We start from the raw sequence: 22824 nt of genomic DNA on the forward strand, positions 1-22824 counted from the left end.
GCATGCTATGTCCTCCCAGACAGGAGTGCAGGGGGAGTGCCTTACTCTCACGAGCATTTACTTTCAGATGTTCATATCTTAGAGACGATTTTGATCAGTTACTTTAGACTAACAAATTCTTTTTCTACACCAATGGTCTGACAGTTTTGCTCCAGCTCTCCTCACAGCCCCCTCTAACAAGGGGGGATCTTTGGCTCAGGTCCAGCAAGATCCTTACATTTGTCACAGATTTCTGACGAATGAACTGCACCAGTTGTCAGATCATAAAGTGCTTTGAAAATTTGAAAGAAAGCTTTCTTAAGTAGTTAGCATGATTTTGCTTTCTTTATGTAGGTATTTAAATAAAATCTGTTAGTAAATTCTTTCTATTGCATCTGAAAAGTTTTGGTAAAAGGAGAAAATATTTTAGCTGAAGTTCAAAAACAGCAAGTGCTTTTCCAACGTATTATACCATACTTGTAAACATAAAATATGTCAAAAGTATAAAATGCTACTGAATTCCCGAAGTTCAGAAGTTACAATTTGTAACAGAAACAATTCAAGTTCTTTGTAGCTCTCCCCTAAGACCAGAGAATTTAGCATTTCCAGCTTATATTTAAACAAGTAACTTTTATCTTTCTTTATTTGTGAAGCACCAGATACATCAGCAATGAAACAAACAGCATAAACTTCTTCAGCTACAAAGACTGATATTGAAATTGAGAAGTATCCTAAGAAAAGCAATGGTAGACCTTAAACTTTGCATGTAGTGTTCACAAGTGTTATAATATTTATTTTAGAGAAAAATGAATAGATGTATGTTTTAGTTGAAACTATGTCACACTTAAGTATCGCAGAAGAAAGGCAAAACTGATGCATTTAGATTACATCTAGAATACGTTACTGGTATCCGCTAGGCAATGCACTGCATTATTATTAACCCTCCACCTTCAATTTTCAAGATTTTATTTAATTCCTGAAGAAAGGTTAACTCCTATCAGTGAAATCTCTAAAATAATTATGACAAAACTAAAAACCTCTCTTTGCTTGCTTTTTCTTACTTTTTTTTTTTTTTTAGAAGTAATACACCTGGATTTAGTAAGGCAGATAGCTCCTTACATCCAAATGATAACTAAAGTTAGAAATACTCCTACTGTCAGAACTATATAGGAAAAAATTAAGAGTGAGCAGAAAGTTAAAAATAAAAGCAGTTTTGTGTTTCTGTTCAATTTCAGGAAGTCAGATGTTCGTAACAACAAAAAAAAAAAAACACAGCAAAAACAAACAAAAACCAAGTCCACTCTAATAGATTCAGTTAGTCAAGGGGAAGCTGGGAATTCCCAGCTTCCAAGGAAATTGCATTCATAAAGCTGAGACAGAAAACTGGATCGCTAAATGTCTTCTCCCGAAATATCTTCATGCTTCTCAAAATACAGATATCACATTTACATAAAGTGACCCAGTAAGAAAAATCTGTAAGTACCCAAATAAGATCTATGAATATGCAAAGAAAAGTACAAATATAGCTTTTAAATCCAACTGAACTAGGAATTCCACAACATACCAAAGACTTCATGTGGCAGAAATACACAATTACCAATGCTGAGAACAGATACTCATTATTTCTCAGCAATCCAGGCGAGAAAGGCTGAAGAGCCCACAGCTGAGCTGATCCCGCGGCCGTTTCCCTCCTCAGCTCCCACACTGCACTGCTGTTCGGCAGAGTTGTGCCTGGACTGGAACAAAACGTTTGATTTTTCAACTTTCTTTATTTTGACAAAGTTTTCTCTTACTTAAAATAGAAAACATCTTCTGAGTGATCCTGGAGCTTGCATTTCTAGGAATCAAATCGTAGGATCATAGGACAATTCGCGCTGGAAGTGACCTCCGGAGGCCTTAGGTCCGACCTCCTGCTCAGAGAAGGGGCAGGTGTGATGCCAGACCAGGTTGCTCAGGCTGTCACCCGGTCAGGTCTTTCAAACCTCCCAGGATGGAGACTGCACAACCTCTCTTGGTGACCTTTTCCAACGCTTGACCGTGCTCACAGTGAACACACGTTTCCTGATGTCCAGTTAAAACATCTCGTTTCAATCTGTGTCGTCGCCTCCTGTTCTCCTGCCATGCACTGAGAACTGGTCACCTTGATGAACTCCTTACAGGTACAGAAGGCTGCTGTACAGGTCTCCTGAAGCCTCTTCTTCTCCAGGCTGAACAAGCCCAGCACCCTCAACCTCCCCTCACAGCACAAGTGCTCCAGCTCCCTTGCCAACTTGGTGGCCCTCCAAGAACTCCTTCTAGTTTATCGAGATCTTTCCTGGAGCCCAGAATAGATTTTTTTCTTCTGCAGTCAACTGTCTTGGTAACTAAGAGGGAGCCTTCTACAGATGATGTAAAATACTGCTCTCATCCATTTGGCAAGTTACTAAACATTTAATGTATGATTGTTAACAATTATACAAGCAATAAAGCTACTTGAATGTACAATTGTCTGTCAGTAGTTAATAACAGGAGTCAGTATTTCCCATTTCAGCAAGAAGCAAATGAGCCATGAAATATATTAAAGCTTTTAATTGCAGTTGATACTTAACAGTTACATGGAAAATATCCCTTGCTATACAAACTTTTGGATTATTAACAAAACAGAGGCATGTTTTACCATCCCACAAGCCAGACAATCCCCCACACTAGGATTTTTATAGCTTTGGAACAATTCATTCTCCTCAAGACGGTATTAGAAAATTGATGCAAGAATTAAGTGCATTATAAGCGGTCGATAGCACTACCAGACTAGACATAAACTTCAGAGGTAGTTGTCTCAGTTAATTTCAGAATCCATTCTATGGGAAGAATGTTTTTTTTAAACACGTCTGATAATTTGCTCCTTACGTGTTTTTTATGTGTTTTGCTTTTCTTAATAGTAATTGCTCCTTGCCATTTAATACACATCCTTCTGATTCCAGAAAACACACTGATGTATATCCTTAGTCTTCCAGCAAAGACTAGATAGCCAAGGAAGGAGAAAGAGATGACTACACGGAGGCCTCTAGGACTATATTTCCAGAATGGCGCTTTGCCTGGAAATACAGTTCAGCTATTAAATACAGCTGATACTGCTTAGAGGCAAACAACCAACCAGCTTTGTTTAGAACACAAGGACAGAATATTTGGAGATACACTCATCTAAAACTTCTGAGAATAAAGGACACCTCTTAAATACAAAGTATTAGGTGGGAAATTTTTTTAAAGATTATTCAGACAGAATTAATAACTTCAGAATATACAAACTGTATTTTTGTTTTACATTTTTTTACACACTAAGAACAACCATTTCTGAATATTTTGCACCTACAAGTGCATACAACAAACTTAAAAACACAACCGAAGTGAAACTCCCACAGAATCAGTTGGTTTATAGAACAAGATGTATACTAAATTCTCCAATTAAAAACCTGTAAAGTAGTTTCAGTGCTTTTTAACCCACCTTCCCACAGCAGGGAATTAATCCCTCCAGGGGGATGCAAACAAACTTCAAAGAGAAGATTATACCCAGACACTAGTACTGTACAATGTAATGTTTACGGTCAAATTTGTTCAGATTTTCTGGCACTAGAATCCAGGTCAGATGTGCAGAAACAAAGACCAGTTATTAAAAGGGCTCCTGCAGTTACATCAAATAGTTGTGACGGTGTACAGCAGTAGGACAAGCCAAAACTGTATTCCAGTTACAACTCCTATGGAGGCTTTGGCATTAAAGGAAAGAGTTGCAGTTATTTGGCTCTCACTGATTGTAACAAACAAATACAGATATAGAAGGAGATAAGTGACTCCCCAGTCAATAAAGTTATGGCTCATTATACCATATATACAATAAACATATGATTGTTTCGTCAAAGATCAATAGTGTATTACTTCAATATGTGTTGACTAATTCTAATTATTTCATTTTGACATCCCTCCTTTCCATAACCTTCTAGAGACTGACCTCACAAAACAGTATCTTGAAATAAATTCTGGGATTAGGAATTCCAACTTTTGCTTTTGTTGTTTATTTTTTTTTATTAACTTCATCGGTTATAGAAACAAGGATAATCAAACATCCACAAATACACTTACATGTTGGTTTCAGCTGTTACAGGACATCTCTAGCATAAACATAGGAATATTTCTCAGAAATAATATTATGGAAAAAATACTTGTATAGCTATAACTCGATAACAATATTTGGTGAAAATAATCAGTTAGCCAAATCATAAGCTATTTCCATGCCTTATTTCTAGATAAAATCATTTGATCAAAGGAAGAATTTTGGGAAGAGAATGGTTTTGTAGACATGTAAGAAATAGTAAGTAAAAATAAATTCCATAGAAAAATGTTTGGATTATTTTTTAATTTAAACCTAATCATTCCTCAGACGAGCAGAAACATAAATCTGAAAATGCATTTACTTTTTCAACTTAATGAAGTAAGAGTTATTTCTATTCCAAAAGACAAAGGACAAAACAGTCAAAGAACCCAAGAAACTGTCCACAAATAGGGACAGAGGCAGGATTTTCTTATTATTAGTCCCAACTGTAAAAGATTCCAGCTTTCTTTAAAAGGTGGAAGAGCATAATAATGAATATACCTCATTACCTTGCACTATCTGGTTAAAAATAGTTTTAGCCAAGAAATAGGTAGAATTACAGCACAAAACAGTACCTTTCCCAATGCAACTGATGCCCGAATAAGTTACTTCTGCATACACTTCAAAGGTAGTTTCCGGATTTTGTCTGAAAGGGGGAAAAAAAAGTATTTAGCACACAGATTTTTTTTTCCAAGCATGCTTTCAATTAATCAGACAAAAAGGGTTCTAAGAATGCATACATTACAGTGACAACTTCACAAAATAGATTCCTTGTTTTATGGCCTGAGAACCTCAGATCTTTGTGCCTTACAGGAATGTAACAGGTAGGCACTGAGGCTCAGATCAGTCAGTATGAACAGTGTCCAAACGAATTCCACCGAGAAAATAAAATTAAATAAAAAACAATAGAAATCAAGCACACAGATCCTTTATGTCATTTCAATCACTGTGACCTGTCTGCATTTCTACATACTAAAATGTCACAGGCCTGTTATTCAGAAACTTTGCCAGAAAAAGAGAACTACGCTTTTTGTTCCCCTGGGTAACATTCTGAAAAGCGATGCTTATTTCAGTTCAATGTGATTACATATACAACTTGCAAAAGCAAGTTCTTTTTTATTTCACCTTTACTTTCAAATGAGAAAGTAGATCGCTGTATATGCTAAATACCATCTTGGATATTTTTTCAGAAAAAATAAAATAAAACCTAAATACCCTTTTCTCTTCACCAAATTGAAAGAAGAGTCAAATTGCCCAACATGAAACAAACAAAACAGATTCACATTTTCATTACTGTGACCCCCAAGTTCAACTTCATGACACCTATTTACTCAGAAAAAAAATGGAAAAAAAAGCAGCAGCAGTCAAGAGGATGCAAAGCCACTTTATGCATACATTGCTGGAAAAATTAAGAGGCTGTATTTTGGATGAAGACAGTTCCCCTCTTTAATACCTGTTAATAACAGTTGCATCTCTTTGTCAGAAGGGCCCTGCTGGAGAATATTTCAAATGCACAAGGTTTAGCCTCAAGACACTGCAGTCTTACGTGTGGAAAGTTGCCAGATGCAGATGAAAAAAGGAAATAGGTGATATGATTAAAGGAGATACCAAATTCAGCTACAAAAGGCAAATGAAGCTTACGGAAAGAGACTATTCTCATCCAGAGTTATTAGTATACCAGTACTAAAAGTAGAAAGTTAATGTTATATGACTGAAAAAAAACACTTAGCCTACATTTTCAGCTCTTACTAACATAAATCTAAAGCCAACTCCATAAATGAAGCTCTGGAAATATACTTCATAAGGAGCATATAAATGCCACAAGTGATTGTATAAGAAAGCATATTTTGAGTTCAGTTTCTGCCTAACAATTTTAGCAACTCCTGAATTTTTGATGAGATTAAAGAGAACCACACATTAGACTTTGTAATTTTTTGGTTACTGAAATAGAGATTTTGTAAGTCGGAACATGTGACACTTTATTCTTAGATTTTCCAGTTAAAACTAAGTATCAAAACTGTTCTAAATTTATAGTTGTTTGTATAGTGATAATATTGTCTCCTATGTGTTAACGTAAACTATCTAAAATTAGAAACCTGTTGAGGTATAAGTAACTTGTGAATTTTGTTAGTTCCCTTACAGCTACAAATGAAAACAATGGCAAGAAAAAAAAAAATCATATTTATGCTAGAATTCCCATCTGAATAATAAAAAACAACAACAAAAACTCATCTTCCTCTGCATCTCAAACCAAAAATATAAACATGTCAAGGAGTTAAGCCTGCACATCAGAGAATTTATATTATTTTTATCCTGCTTTAACACCAAAAGTGATTAAAAAAACCATTTCTACTCATGCCACAGACCTACTCAGTGCAAGTCAAATGGCTCTAAGCCAAATCCCACACCTATTTAAATTAACAGAAAAGCTACCATTGGTTTCAGTAGCATAGGATCACACTCTACAATTTTACAGAGCACCTCTCAGGAGCAACAATATTGTCCACAATTCAATTAATTTTAATTTAATTTGCCACCAGTTCCCAACTGATTTGCATTTAGTAGCCATTTTTCCAAGAAGCACGTTGGTAAGTTATGACAACCTAAGACCAGCAAATCAACTATTACTTTGCAGTGTGAAATAAACTTGCCTAATTTTCTTTGTGCTGCACATGATCTGCTTCAAAAATTCACATTCTTAGCTATCTTGCTACAGTCCTGGCACAGGATGAGTATGATACGATAACCACTTAACACAGAAAAATGATTTTTCCTTTAAAATATATTGCTGTGCAGTCTTATCTTACCCTCCTTGTTTATATCTCTATTTTTAGCACCCTGTTTCCTTAATTAAAAGTTTATACATTTTCTAATATTTTTACAGCTAATGGATAAAATAACAAACACCTTTTTAGTATTATGTTAGCGTCTATGTTTAAATTCTGCCGTGAAAACACTGCTTAACACAGCTGGCAAGAGCACATGCTATATACCAAAACTTTCAGACACAAAGACATTAAATTTTCTATTTTAATATTCCATGACAAACGTCCACTTATTTCTACAAACAGTGAAATTAAAGTAGCTTTGCCAGGTCAGAAACTCCGTATTAAAGACTGCATTCAAGAAGCTAACACCTCGGTATGAGAATGAAGTCAGCGCGAGAATGAAGCCATTGTTGAATTCTGAGTATTTTACAACTTTCCCGTGGAACTAAGGAAACAAGTCACTATGAGACTTCATACAGTTTGCAACCACAGCATAAACACGCATCATAATATGTATATTTTGCAGTCCCTTTTTATGATTATTAACCTGCCCCACAGACATGTAATGCTGCGTGTGCCTTGTACCAAAACCTCGGCTCACTGGACCTGTCCCCGGCGTTGGGAACCCAAACACCCTCGTGCAAAGTCCTCCCCCAGCAGCCCCCACGTAACGCTCAGACACACGGTGAATTACCAAGTGAACATACATATGATAAAAAAAGCAATACACAGGACACATAGGTAAAAAGTACCTCAATTATTTGATAACTTGATAATCTGAAAAGGAAATGCAATGATTTTTGTAAGCAGAAGTTCAGGATGAGTTTTTACAAGAAAAGAATGCTTCTGTGGTAGGTGCTATTTGTAGGTATTACTGCAAATCTCTTTGATGTAGAAATTGCTTTAATATCAAAACAATCCGTAAGAAATTTTATATTGAAACAATATTTTTAAATAAGTCTTACACAAGATTTACGAAGAGTAAAATTAAAGTTCTTCTCCGAAGCTGTCTGTATGGACGTATGCATCTCACACACCTAAAGCCACAATCTGGATTCTGTCAGCAGTATTTTCCCTACACACAGGACAATGCAGTAGCACTTACGACAGAAAAAATCATTCTACTTAAAAAAATACTGTGTAAGAGAGGAGCCTGACAGTGCTTGACTGTTAGGTCTCTTGTTACAAGACTTAATTACTCATCTCTTACAGAAAAAAGGTTATACAAGTCCATGATTCTGATATCGCACCTCCAGCCCTTGTTAACTTCAATGTCTTTAACTTTTTCTGCTTGGTATTACCTAAGTAGGTACTACCACATCTCAGTACATAGTAAGCTCTACGGCAAACAGACCAGCACCAGGGTTCTCTTCTTTCTTCACTGAAGCCCAACCACCGCTGGGATGGACCAGGGTAACTTTTTTACTCTGCAATGCAATTCCATGCAAGAGACCAATAATGACACATTGCTCAAAACTAGGTACATCTTCTCTTTTTTAATGTCCTGAGCACTGAAGGCTACCACAAAGCGAGGGCAGCCAGGCTAACTAGACTCCAGTTTCCAAGACCCTGCCCGGCACAGGGTGCCTCACACGCGCCGTAGGGCACGCGCCAAGGCGAGGCGCAACGCCCCAGCGGAGCCCCGCGGGACCTCGTTCTGCGCCTGCAGCTACCCGCAAGCCACAAGCTTACAGGACTGCTGGCAACTTCGTGATTTCTTCCACTTCCTTCTGATGCAGCTACTGATAATTTCCTCTAAGCGATCTTTCACTCGAATGACTCATTACTATACATCCATCAAAAACATAACTGACATATGTCTGGGTTTCGTGCAGAGCATATCGCAGCGTGTGCAAGTGATCATGTGCCAAAGAGTTTAATATCCCTCCTAATTATCAATCCATAGCAAGAAGCGAGAAACCTGACTACTGGATTTTTGCTAGGTTCCAAAACTCACCGGCACTGTGAGTAAAGGGCGCATGCCTTGGTATGCCCCATCATAAAATAATTTTCTCATTCACGCTCCCATTCACTGCCCCAATAAGGAAGCTGCTTATCACCGCCAAAAGTACTTTAGATTATATTATTTTACAGAAATTCAAATGTACAGTATTTTACAGAAATTCAAAATGCTGATCTGCTCTGGGTCAGAATGCGATTTCCAGATTTTAGTTTATTTCTTTACTACTGGATCCCAGCAGGATAATTGAAATAAAGCCTATTAATTACAGAAATCTAATTAAGAGGGATAGAACATGAAAGTCGTGACAGGAATAGTAAAACTTCAAATTTGAAAATAAATCCGAGTGGAAGCCCGATTTTGTTTTCATGTTTGTAACAAGTAGTTTGCTCCTTACTTCCTCCCCACAAGAGAGGAAGTACAGCATTCACTTCAGACTCATTAACATCACGGCTTGGGAAGCCCACCTGTCGACAGCAAGGAAGATTACTTCGCAGATCTACTTCACCACTATCTGTAGACTCTCTTATTCACGTTAGGATTCATTGCAAAAGCATTCTGCTGCACACAGTCTACATATTAGGTGACAGGTGAACACCACCCTCAAGTCAGTAAATGCCTCCAGAGTCTGTGCTGCTTCTAAGAATCTGACATGAAGGAATGAAACTTGAGAAAAAACACCCTTTGGAAAAAGGAAGAGGTCAAAAGAAAAGCCTCAAATTACCTTAAAATAGAGCGTATTCTAGGCAGACTCCTTTTTAAGTTCTGTATTTCTGAATTATGGCATAACTTTTATGGTATGTTAATTAATTTAATTAATTAGATTAACTGTTAAGTCTTAAATCAATTTAGGTGAAACCTTAGATTTATCTGTAATTTTGGAAAAAAAGCTACAAGCATTATGCCACATGACAACTATTTAACACTTTTCATTCTAATTCCTTCATTTTAAACCTGGATATGACAATGCACATGTAAAATGTGCTGTAATATTAGCAGCAACAAAATCCACTGTTCCCTTTTAATAGTTATTTCCCCTGGCAACACAGAAGGTGAAAGATCCTGCCCAAAGATGTTTAACAAAAATCTCAGTGTGATCAGACATCTCGCTCAAAACAGCAGACCTGACACGTCTCTGAGATAGCCTCTCTCATTCTTTGCGTGCTTCAAGATTGTTGTGAATGGTGCTCATGTAGAATAAGGACAAAAGCACAGTGCTGTTGTAGTTTTACATCAGAGGAGGGAAAATAAAATTTATTAATCATCCCTCTAGTGCAAAATTATTGATCACTCAGCAGACAAAATGTTTTCTCATAAAGTCCAGGAGGAATGAAGCATAATGCTTATATGGGGTCATCACCTCTGTTTTCCTGGCGACAGAGAAAGACACAGGATTTGCCAGTAATCTGAACGAGACACTCACACTGAAACAGACTTTGTACAGATAAAGTCCGTAAGTCCGTTGGTGCTTGTAAATACTTCTAACTGCCACATCTCCCGCCTCAGTGAGGGCTCCGGTTGAAGCTCCTCATCCGAGTGACTGCATCCACGATCAGCAAAGCAGACGCAAGTGAGCATCACCCATTTTAAGCGGTTTAAGACAAGGTCATCATAAAAAGTGATTTCAGACCGCAATTTTTGAAGGGACCCATGCAAGGATGACAGCTGCCAGATCCAACACTGCAAGTTACAGACTCAGCCTTCGCTCTGATGTTAAAACGGCAACGGTTTTAGACTGAACTTGTACTTTGAATGTAAGCTAAGAGTTTAACTTATTTTTCTTACTTTGATTTTTTGTAGCAACAGTGGAGAACCCATACTCCACAAAAGGGCAAAAAGCACCCCTTCCCAAAGAAGAAAGGTTGCTTTCTGTAAGCAACCAGTCACCTCAGCACTACGACTGCGAGCACTCGCTACCCATTGACGTTTCCCTAGAACACCAGTACATGTATGTATGTGTACCCAGCCCAGAGGCTTGGGAATACAAAGACGTGTCATCACACCAAGGACGATGCAAACTACTGCTACTACTCCAGTCTTATACTCAAATTAAACAACAGAGGTGAAAAGTTGAAGCCCTGTGTAATCTTGACGAGCAACGTGTTAAAGAAAGAAAAGCTGTTGCTCAACGGCACCTACTGACATTGCTCAATGAGACAGAAGCTAACTGGACGTCCCCACCACAGCACAGCTCCCATGCACAGAGATGTCAGCGCTCACTGCGCGGCGATAGCTGTATTGCACCCCTACCCACCCCAGAGGAAGAGAATTACCCTGGAACAGCGTCACGAACCGAGATCTCTAACAGGACAATACAAGACACACCAAGAGAGCCTACCAGTAAATCAGCCCCCTGACTTATGAAAATGACAAAAACCACTGCGGGCACGGAGCTGCAGGCCTGACTGACTGCAGCGCTCCTCGTCTTCCCCCCGAGCCCCGTGCCGCTGCCCTTCCAGGTGCCCCGGGCAGCCCACCCGCCCGCCCTCCTTCCCCTCAGCCCACTCCAGCCGAGGCACCGAGGCTGTAACTCCCCCGACCCCCCGGCAACCCACACAGCCGGGGCAGTGCCGGCAGCCCCAACCCTCCTCAGGGCCTGCACAGACCCAGCGGGGACCAAACCCCCGGCCCTGCCCTCACGGCCCGGCCCCGCGGGGGGCCACAGGGCGTTGGGGCACACGGAGCTGCCGGGGCCGGGAGGCGCCCCCGGGCCTTGCCGTGTCCCCCTCGGGCAGCGGCGCCCCCGCGGCGGGGCCGGGCCGCGGCCGTGCAGCGCGGGGCCCCCCCCCGCCCGCCGCCCGCCCCCGGGGCCCGTCCCGGGGCCGCACTCCCGGGGCTCGGCCGGGGCCCGCCCGCGGCCTCCGCTCGGAGCCGGGCGGGGAAGTCCCGGTGCCGGCCGCGGCCCCTTCCCCCGCGGAGCCCCGCCGCTGCCCGGGGCGCTCACCGGATCCGGGATCCCATGGTCCGCGGGGGGCCGCATAGGCCCGGGCCCGAGCCGGAGCGAGGCGGGGCGGGGACGGGGGCCGGCGCTGGGCGGGCCGCGCTCTGTGCGCCGCATCGGGCCCTGCTCCGGCCCGGCCCGCGTCGCCGTCGCCCGGGGCGCGTCACGGAACGGGGGCTGCCGGGAGCTGTAGTGCGGCGGGGCCGCGGGGCCGCGGGGGTGGGGCACATTGGAGCCCCCCCCCCCCCCGCGTCCCTCCCCTCCTTGGGCCGCCTCAGGCCAAAAGTGGCGGGAAGGGCACGGGGGGGGGGGGGCAGCACCCCCTGCCCCGCGCCTCCTGTCAGCGGGCGCCGGCTCCTCAGGCACCCCCCGGGCAGGTCCAGAGCCCGCAGAGATCCCCTGAGGGGCGACCCTCGAGCAGACGGGACCTGGGGAGCCCTGTGAAGGTCCCAGCAGGCCGGTGTGTGGCAAGCAGATCGCGGGCCCCCGGGCAGAACGAAGGAGCAGCCTGAGGAAACAAGGGCGAGCCCTCAGACAGAAGGGTGGGAGCTGTGCCCGTGCAGGGCTGTGGTAGAAGCGTTGTGCAGCTGGGCACGGGGATCAGGTGCTGGAAGGGCGATGAGGGATGCCTAGAAAGAGCAACAAGCCCAAGTGAAAGAGCACCAAGCCCCAGTAAAAGAACAACAAGCCCCGGTAAAAGAACAGCAAGCCCAAGTAGGGCCCTAAAGGGGACTGGAGGCTTCCCAGAAAGAAGTGGAGGAGAGATGAGATGCAGTCTGCTGAAAACAGAGCTAATGTTGACTCAGAAATTAAGATGAGACAGATGTTGGAACATGCCTTATTGGAGCTGGCAAACAGGATCAAACAGGTACCCCAACATTTTGTTGAACATGTTTTACAAGAAGTTTTGAGGAAGCTTTGGGCAATTTCTAGCATAGTTTGACAATATAAGACTAAGAGGTGGAGATGATTTGCAGTGGGGAAGGGGGAAAAATTAATGGAAGACTTTCTTTAAAAAGACTTCCAAACTGCAGCTCAGTGCTGAAGCCAACTGCTTCTGGTCAGCCAGAAAGGCAGGGGAGAGAGGCCATATAATATACTACATATCCCGTTTGCTCCCCACAGAGCTGGGTAGGGAGAAACCATACCGTCCTCATTCAAGTAATAAATAAAAAACGCGGTAGACACTTATGGAGAAAGTCATGGAAGACTTACTCAGTTACAATTCAAAACATCAGGGGAGGTGAGAAGAAAGGAGTGCTCCTCATTCCCAGCTGTGTACCTGGGGCCAGGTGCCTGCACCCCGCGCTTCCCCCACGCCCTCTGTCGCAGAGCCTCAGGGTCTGTGCTGCCTGGGGGCCTCGTCCCGCGTTACCCTTTGGCTTTTTTGGGTTCCTGGCCCCACTTGATACCCTGGTTTAGTCCTCTGGGATCTGTTGCTGTCAGCCTCACATCTGTGGGACCATGCCGGGTCGCTGAGGCCCAGCCTGTGCCACGATTGCCCGCAGCTCCTGACTTGCCCTCCTTTACACCTTACATAAAGGTGAGCCATCCACAGCAGCGTGCCCTGGCTCCTACAGACATGCCCATATCAATATAGGGTAGCTTTTCAGCCAAAATTAGTGTGTGCAAACCAAGGATATTCTTCCTCTTTAACTAAACCGTTACAGTAAACTTTACCAGTACAGTGAAAGCTTTACCCACATTTGACAGGTATATGTATGTTTATAGGAATACTGTTAAAATTAACTATGAAAGAAAAAAAGAAACGCAATCAATAATAAAAAATAAGGAAGCTGATAAATGTAATGCTGGTGCAGTACAAAATAACGATAAGGAAAGACAAATATAAGAGCAGTTAACACAGTTTCTTAACTTTCATCACTCTGTTTGGAAAATGGACTGACGTTAGACTTAAGAGGTAGACCTAGGTACTCTTTAGTTTTGCTCTGTTTTGTTTACTGCTTACTAGGTAACCCAAACTACATTTTCTCTAGTTTTGTTGATGGCATTGATGTCTGCAGCTTGCCCAGTGGTTTGATGGTAATTATGTAACGGTTACAAGCCTGTAGAGACAGTGAAGCCCCTGTGGAAAGAGGGGGTTTAACCGCGTAAGGGTTACAGCAAGAGCCGGCTGGCCTGTCCATGGAGCAATGTTTTTGAATGTCTCAGAATAAACGAGCTGATTAACTGTGAATCACCCTCCCAGAAGAGATGAAGCATTAATAGCAAACAAAAGGGAAACAGAAGGGAAACTTCAGGCAGAAGAAAATAATCCAGGAATTAAAAGACTGGTGAAAGCCTTAGGATACTTTCCAGATTGACCAGAAAGGCTTAGTTCAATACCACAGAAACAGAGATCTTATACTGTACACTCTAGGCTGAACTTATATTTTAATACCTTAGTCACCCACAGCACCAAAAATACTAACTGAGGAGAAGCAGCAGCAATGTTTTCATGTTGACAACCCTTCTGAAGTGTTCTGTAATTGTACTTGGGAAATTCTCTGCTACATTTCAGGCAGTGGGAGTGGCAAGAAACAAAATGATGGCTTCATAGATCAGTAGCTTCATCTGAAAAGTTATGTCTTGAAACAGAATATACTGGCACTGGAATAAGATTGATTATAATGCTCATGTATGGTTTTCCACATTTCTCAGTGGGGGAAGATTAGAAAAATCCCTATCAGTGTTTATAACCCGATAGGAAGCTTATTAAAGATATTCTATTTAGATGCGAAGGACAAGTTATTTAATTAACCTCAAGCTTGTAATGCTTGTCATTGTCTAATACATCTCATGAGTTATGGATCAAGTCATTGGCCCATTGCATGTGCAAACAGCCTCCAGAAGTGTTCATGTATGCTGCTTTACAAAAAGTAATCCGTTCCTAATGCTCCCAAACTGTGATTCATAAGGCATTGTTAGGATTGCTGGTTAGCCTTCAGAGACATTAGTTTATGCCCTGAAACAAGAAAGGTATTGGTTCAGCATATGTCCTTCCTCATATGGATGGAAATCAGTTACATGTGCTTGTTTTCCATTGTGGGTTAAGAAACAGTAATCTGTAAGTGTAATCTCAAAGTGTAATTTATCTTTGGGAAATACAATAGAAAATATTTAAAAATGACAAAAAAAATAGGAAAAGAAAGTCATAAGAACACAGCTGATAAGTTAAATAAAAGGTCTGTCTAGCTCAGAATTCTGTCTCTAAAACTGGACACTGGCAGATGTTTAAGGATGAGTGTAGGAACAGGGAATTTTGTAGAATCTTCTTCCAGCCTCCAATAAATTAATCTATTTTCTTAGCCAGAGATGCTATTTATATAATTGCTTTGGTGATTTTTTTTCTTCCATTAATTTGTTGCTTTTAAACCTATGTATAGTTTATAATTTGCTACCTTTTATGGCATGAAGTTTCCATAGCTTAATGGCATACTAAGTGAAAAAAACACCTCCGTTTGTTTGTGTTGAACCTGCCACATCAATTTCATTTGATCGCCACTAAATCTTACATTAGAAGTGTCGGGGAAGGACTGTTTCTTATTTACCTTCTTCATCTCCGTATGATTTTATTGTCAAAATAAGAAATGCAGAGGTATCTCAAGTTTTTGCATAAAACAAAAAAGGTTCTTCCCTTCAATGTCTGCATAGCAGTGTGGCAACATTATGCCTACTTTCTATACAGTACATAAAAAGGTAAGTAAGCAGTAAAATACCTTTCCTTTTAAGTGTTTGAAGTACCATACACTGAATGACCTTTTCATTCTCCATTCACAAAGAAATACGAAATAACTATTCTTATTTCTGAAACCTGTGATTATACCAATAGCTATAACTCAGGCCCATGAAATCCTTTAATATAAAGAGCCATGCTGGAGACTCATTCCCCTAAAGAAAAGAGCCCAGGATGATTGACCTGAAATGACCTCTTCATTTTTTAGTGAAAGGAGATCTAAATATGGCAAACATTTCCTTGTGCTGCTGTCTCTTAACAGACTACATTTTCTCCTGTAAGAATCTCTCATGAGAAAAAAAAAAAAAAAGGTTATTTAATTTTGTGGGGAAACTAGCAAAATGTCTTCCAGAGCTGTCTGTTCTCTGACTTGAACCATGCAGTGATTTTCCTGTCAGAAAATCTATTTTATTCTCTTTATAAATTTCTATTGCTTGCGTCACTTACAATATTCATCATATTTTCTCTTTCAGGGTCTTTAAGCAGGATTTTATACTGTTGACCTAAAGAATTAAAGAATCACATGTCTGCCACCATTAAAAAGTGTTAAAATTATTAAAATTAGTTATTATTTTAAAAGAAACATACATATCCTAAACATTTTTGCTCTTTTAATTTACCTCTTTTTCTCTTTTTTGAGAGAAAACTAATCCAAGCATTCAAACTGATGTCAGAGGACGATTATTAAAAAATGTTCCTTTTCTCTTTAGATTTCATTTTGGAGTGCTGAAAAAGCCTGTACTCCCTCTCACATCACTCAATACCTATAGCTAGTGATAAAGCTCAGGTCAAAGAATTATTGATCTAGTTGGCCTGGATCTCTCTTTTGAAAGCAGAATATAGATAAAAAACTTGGTTCAACCTGAAGCCAAGCTGCGGAGCTGCAGAAACCATGAAGCGCTGAGCTTTCTGAAGAACTTTTGCTTTGTGGGAGATCGTATGGTGCTTCAGTTCGTAGCTCTGGAATTCTCGGGGATTCTTGGCATTGCAGAAATGACGATGGATCTGTGCATGATCAGAACAAGGCATCTCATGTTGGTGACTGCACACCGGTATCCGTGCGCTGATCTCTAGGTTTGTCAGTCTCAGTTCCTGAAATCTGTGTAGTAAGTCAGATGTCCAAAGCATACGGATGCTTCTCCATAAAGGCCCTTGTCAGTACATCATTCTGTTACCCACAATATCCAACTCCGATTGAATTAAAAGTTCACTTCAGGCTCCACAGTTTGTCAATCAGAGTTCACCTGTGGAGTGGTAGCTAACTTCTGGATTTTAACAGCTATGATGTTCACCGTCTGAATGCTGAAATGGTTGTGGATCTTACACTGTCAGAACCCCATGAAAAAGCCTCCTATCTTTTGTTTGCTTTTCTATGACTACGTTCATATCCTAAAAAGCCTGAACCCTTATTGTTAGGTGTGTTTCTAAAAGCTTAGAGACTTAAATCTTATGTGACGGGTCTGTCAAAGTATTTGAGTGAGAGAAAAGCAGGCAGGTCAGCAGTAAGGGGCTGGTGCTCAGAAAGCTGTTAGGGTAAGAGTCACTGCCTTGGTTGGTTGTTCCCCACGTGGTGCGCTGGACGCCGTGTTATGCTGTCTCCTGTCAGCATCTTTCCCATGTTCGCTTCTGTTCTTGTTCAGTCTTCGTGCCTGTATCATGCAACACGGCTCTTTTGTCATTTGAGGAATTCAGCTGTAAATTTCTTAAGCTTTTACCTTTACGTTTACCTCAGTGCACTCGGCAGCCCAGCAGAGCAGATTTTGTCTTAAAGGCTGGTGTTTCTGTGTCAGTTTCAGCATGGCAAATTCATATTTTCTTCGTAGAGAGACAATTATCTGCCAAAGTGAAATTAAATTCGAACTGTATGTGGCAATGCTCTCTTATGACTGTATTTCTAAATAGAAGGCATTTTCTGTATGATACTTTAGCTGACATTTTCAAAGTTTGCACTCAACTTTTTGAGCTTTCGATTGGTTGTCAAGTTCTTTTCTTGCAGACAATCATTACGCTACATCTGAAATGTTTCTAACACTCCATTTTAGCAGAACTGCATTCTTATTTTTAGAGATGCACATTTTTGCTTATATAGTCTACATATCTCCAATTATCAATTACACAGCTGAAAAAAGCACAAACAGGTTTTTATGAGGGAGAGATTACCATCAATACCCAAAAACATAAATATAAATCTTGGTAACAACTAATTACTGCTTCTATATGTCCTTGGAAACAGTCTGCAACTAGTTTTAAAGGACCAGTAGTTTGGTACCGTGCTTTTTCTGTCGTTCATATGGGATTTTCAGGTGTCAAAAATGCTGCTCTTCTGCCAAGCCCCAGAGGCGTGCGGCAGGGCCATGCCACACGGGCACGAAGGCAGAGGTTGCACCTCCTGCTGGGCTGAGCAGCAGAAACAGCCTCGTCTTCTGCAAGGCACCACGCTGCCCTTTCCTACAGGACCCTTGGGATGCTGCGGCGTTGGTCCTCACCGTTTCAATGTGTTCCATCCAGAGGAAATGACCTTCGCGGTGTTTGTCATGTTCTTCCTGCAGTCTACCGCAGTTGGCAGAAGTTCTTTTTTTTTTATCTGAAAATCTCATACATATTTCAATCTCCAAGTTTTCACCCAAGTAGCTTTAAAATAGCAGTAGGTTACCTACTTCTTGTAGTAGGTACTTCTGGTGCTTTACTCTGTGGGTTATGTGTCCCTCCTTGCATCTAGCAAAAAAACTCTTGCTATGGCTTCTCAGAATGGCTCTGCCTTCATAGTCAAAACACACTGCCTAGCTGGTTCTTGCTCTGAAGCTGTTGAAGACACTATTTCATCTGCCAATAATAAAGAAGCAACTGACCTAAGTTACTCTTCTCTATTCACCTTGCTGTGATGGCAGAGTGCCGACTATACCATTATTGCTCTATAAAGCAAAGTCAGATTTGTGAGGCAAAATCTATGATGGTGTGATTCCAGCTAGACAAAAAAAAAAAAAAAAAAAAAAAAGCCCAGTATGAAAATAGTTATTCATATCTGTGATAGCCTTTGTCACAGAAAAGATAACCCTCCTGTGCTGAAAGGAATAAGATCACTGATGTAAATCAGACTGCTACATTCAAGTCCCTGTAAGTTATTAATGAGCCTGGAAGAACAAGGATACTTAGGAGACATCCAGAACAGCAAGACGTAAGTTGTTGGAGCAGAGGGAAGTACTTACTTCATATGATACTAAACTCGTGAACAGTAGACCGCTTAACACCAGCTTAAGCTGGTGAACTCAGCATGAAAGAAAGGGAAGGAAAAAGAAAGAGAGAAAGAAGGAAGGAAGGAATCTATAAAAGACAGTGTTTGTAACTTGGCAATGTGTATTATTTAAAATGTGATTTTATATTTTGGTGCACTCATTCTAGAAATAAAAATAACAAAATTTTGGTATGAAGTATCTGTGTAAGCAATATGATTTTCCTCAGTTTTTCCCATCTCACAGCTGATGGAATTCTAATTTTTTGCATGTTTGTCCATTTTGTGTTTTCAGTAGTAATTACTTCAACTTTTTAACATAACTATGTTGTTCAAGCCAGGCTTCAAATATAATTACTACATTCACCGTAAACCAAAAGACTAGTAGCAGTGTCAGCTTCACTGCCCTTCTAACAGGGAGTCTCTTTATCCTTTCTGCCATACTGGACGGCAATGGGATAGTTATTGATGGCCCAATACTTATTAAGATGTCATCAGACAACATGTTGTCATAAGCCATTATTTTTAAATTGTTATGACAAAAAAAATCAAATAGCACTTCTGTGATGTTAGCCTTTTGTTTTGGCAATGGGAAAGTATGTACTTAAGGAAAAAAATTGAACTCCATGATGTTAAAATCAAGATTAAGTTCATACTTGTGTGTGGAAAAATGATCAAATATTCAAATGACTATAATCTTCAACAGCATAACAGTGATTAAATAGTACGGGCCTGAGTCATACTTAATTTGTACCGATTTGATGTTACTGTAATCCCGTATGATTGCTGAAGCACTACATTCAAAAATACCTCTCTGGCAACAGCTAGTGCTAGACAGCCAGTAGGTGTTCTGAACTTGCTTATATAAAAAGGACTTGATGGCCCATAATTTTATGTTACTGATTTTCCTGCCCTGGTGTTCAGAAGACATCAGTAATGTTTCCCCTGATTAACAGAAGGGTAAGTTAGCTCCAGGTTTGTCTTGTTTGTACTCCCCTTCTGTCTGACAAGTTCAAATATGCACCCCAAGCCCAATAGCTGCTTAGGAAAGACAGCTGCTGATCTTTTCAAGCACTGAGGGTTTCCTGGCTAACCTGGGGATGGTCTGTTTATGGCCATTCATTTGTGTCTGTTGTTGATTTAATTATGTGAAATATGCAGCATTATTCTTGATAGACTGCGTTCACAATAGAGGAGAGGTTTCTTCCCAAACTGTAGGTGTTGTTTACAAAAAATAAGAGTGCTGGCTTATTTCTCAGTGTTAGTTTGATTAGTTCTCTGACACTTACAGTTCCATTCCATACGGGGAAAAAAATCCCAAGTGCACTGAAGTGCATTTCTCCCAGATTCATCACTCATAAAAAGTCAATTTTATTTATGTAATTACTGCAACTGTACCACATCAGGATGTAATGAGGTAATACCACGAGCTATGAAATGCCATCCCCTTCCGTATTTAATGAAAGAACTTTAAATAGTAAAGTGCAGCAGACACTATTTGCAAGACAGCAGATATCTTCCCTTTCTCTAAAATGGGGATAACGCCCTGCTGGAAATGTTCTTTTGTACTTGGTTCTGAATATGTTGCAGAATTATTTAAAATCATGTAGGGGAGATATCTGCATGCTCCTATACTTCTGCCACTAAATGGAGCCGTTGTTAATTGATTTAATTTATTCTGGTCTTATAGTCAGTGAAGACTAGGTGGCATTTCACAAGTGTTTGTGTAATGTCCTTGGTCTTTGTTATTAATTATCCTGTAAGTACATCCCTTTTTCCAGACTTCCCGGTTAGTTTTGCTGGAATGTTTATTAAAAAAATATTTCCAAATATATATCTTAGAGCTATAAAGACCTAAGTCAAGAAAAGCTCCCCTTAAGTAATACACAGGAGTTAGTTTATAAAGTAACTAAAGTTGAACCACTAAGTAATAGTGACCACAGTATAATTAACTTCAACATCCTCAGGGGAGAGATTGTACAAAAAATGAGGAAGCTAGTTAAAAAGACCCTAAAGTCAAAAGTGAGGAAATTAAAATCCTTAGACTCAGCATGGAAGCTGCTTGAGCAACCATAACAGTGTAACAGAAGGCATGCATAATCCTAAACAAAAAAGGAAGCTGACAAGCAAAAATGAGTGATATGGGTACAGGAAGGTTCAAGAAGTTAGTATAGTCAAACATATTTTTCTCAAGGTAAAATTTTAACTTGTGAAGTCAATAGGGATAAAATATAGTGGCTCAGATACACAGGGAAGATTAGAAGGATGACAGAGGATTTGAGGAGCAGATAGCCTGACATGAAAACAAGATTTTTTCAAGTACTAAGAAGGAGCAAGCCTGCAAGAGATTTTGTAAGTCCAGTGGGCTATTTGGTAGGAAAGTGAGAAAGCTAATGAGAAAGTGGAGACACTGAAATGAAGGTAAATGACTGGTTTGCATTAGCATTTCTGCATAGAATTTGGGCAAAACAGATATACCAGATTTCCTCCTGTTGGGCAATATAGAGGAGGGTTTGTCAACCCCAGGAATTGACATGTGCTGGAACAAATTCACAAATTAAATAACAACTGCCTCCTAAGACTGCAGAATAAATGCTGGGGGGATTTAAAAAAAAAGTTACTGAACTGCTGACAGGAATATGTGACCTGATTAAAATCAGTATGTGTACTAAAGGACTAGAGAGCAATTACCCTCTAAAAGATAAGACAAGTGGTTCTGGGAATGTCAACGCAGAGATCCATCTATGTCAGTAATAAGAAACAGTTAAAACTGATTAGGATGATATGGTCAGAATTTGAATTTTAATGTTTTAATATTCACTGTTTCCAACTAAAAACTGTCTCCTAGTAAGCAAATAGGAGAATAAAAAATACATTTTCAACAGAGCAAAAATCTGGGGGGGTGTGACTTCAAATGTACTCCCTTCATTGACATTAATGTATTTGTTAATGATCAAAAAAGTGGGAATAAACACTGATGTTACACAAATGCAGATGATCCAAAATTATGCAAGTTTGTCAAACTAAATAACTGTTAATAACGTCTGACAGAAATAACAAAGTTATATGAACAAGGAGCTATCACAAGAAATGCAGTGTAGCAACTCAAGCAAAAGATCTGAGCATATGTTCCGAAGAAGAATACCTCCCTTGGATTTGCACTGTTCAGGCAAAATGTATTAAATTTAAAAATAGCCATAAACATTACATTAACTATGATGATTTTTTTAATGTAAAGTTTCGTCTCTAGTATTGACTCAGTTCTCACCTTCCCGGTCTAAAAAAGGTGCATTGGATATAAATGGATTAATAGAACTATTAAACACATAATTCCAGTTGAGTGAGAATGTAAAATGTTTAGATTAATTCACGGAGGAAACCTGTGCCAGTAAACACGTCACCTAATACAGAAACAGATAGAACAAATGAGCTGCTTCTCATCCCAGGCAAAAGCAATGAGATGCCCAGTCCAACTGGAAGCAAGTAGCGGAGAATTGTTCTCAGTTCTTTGTTAGGACAACTTATAAATAGCCCGTGAGTTCCGTGCTGCAATGTCATGAAATTCAAACACTTTTAAAAAAATTAAAAACAACTAGACATTTATATTCATAATTAGAATATATCCGATTGTATTACTTGGTGTGAACGATTTAAGGGATGTGTACACTAGCAGTGTATAGGATTAATCTCACCTATATTTAGGTGTGCCATAGTAAAGAGCCAGATCTAGGCTCGTTGTCTGAGACTTTCTGTTATTAGTGGAAAGAAACAGATGACCCTACACGGTCTGTGATCTTACCCTAAAATGCATGGGATTCATCGCTCTGTGGAAGTGCTTCTTTCTCCCTGTTGGACAGAGAACTGAGAGGGCTTGGTTTTAGGATGCTAACTACTGGACATGCAAGCAGAAATGAGCCCCACCCCAGCTACCTGGGGTTAAGAAGCATTTCCCCGGGAAGAGTTCTGTGGACTCAGCTCATCATCATGGGGACGGGCCCCTGGATCAGATGGACTGCTGATACAGTGTGGCATTTTCTGTTCTCCTCTGTTGCCCTAGAAGATGCTGTTTTTCACATTTAGAAGATTCC

The 22824-nt window shown here is 40.3% G+C and overlaps 2 protein-coding genes across 11 annotated transcripts in view; one reads left to right on the forward strand and one right to left on the reverse strand.

Moving 5' to 3' along the window:
• DENND1A (DENN domain containing 1A) overlaps positions 1-11934 on the reverse strand; it is a 193096-nt gene extending 181162 nt beyond the window's left edge. For 3 of the 9 annotated variants that reach the window (XR_014574385.1, XM_083806954.1, XM_083806961.1), the window contains exons 1-2: positions 11775-11933; positions 4678-4748 (exon numbers count right to left, since the gene is read on the reverse strand). Coding sequence is in view for 6 of the 9 variants with exons in the window: in XM_083806954.1 (XP_083663080.1) it covers positions 4678-4748; positions 11775-11791 (88 nt within the window). In the remaining 3 variants the exon portion in view is untranslated. Of the gene's footprint in view, positions 1-4677; positions 4749-11774 lie in introns of those variants that run through there. The other 6 variants (XM_083806957.1, XM_083806962.1, XM_083806956.1 and 3 more) reach the window with 4 other exon arrangements.
• Positions 11935-12034: 100 nt separating this feature from the next.
• LHX2 (LIM homeobox 2) overlaps positions 12035-22824 on the forward strand; it is a 46227-nt gene continuing 35437 nt past the window's right edge. For both annotated transcript variants that reach the window (XM_083807021.1, XM_083807022.1), the window contains exon 1: positions 12035-12639. In XM_083807021.1, the coding sequence (XP_083663147.1) occupies positions 12541-12639 (99 nt within the window). In that variant the 5' untranslated portion in view covers positions 12035-12540. The remainder of the gene's footprint in view (positions 12640-22824) is intronic.

Source organism: Anser anser (genome assembly GCF_964211835.1).
Source record: "Anser anser genome assembly, chromosome: 21".
NCBI classification, from domain to species: Eukaryota; Metazoa; Chordata; class Aves; order Anseriformes; family Anatidae; genus Anser; species Anser anser.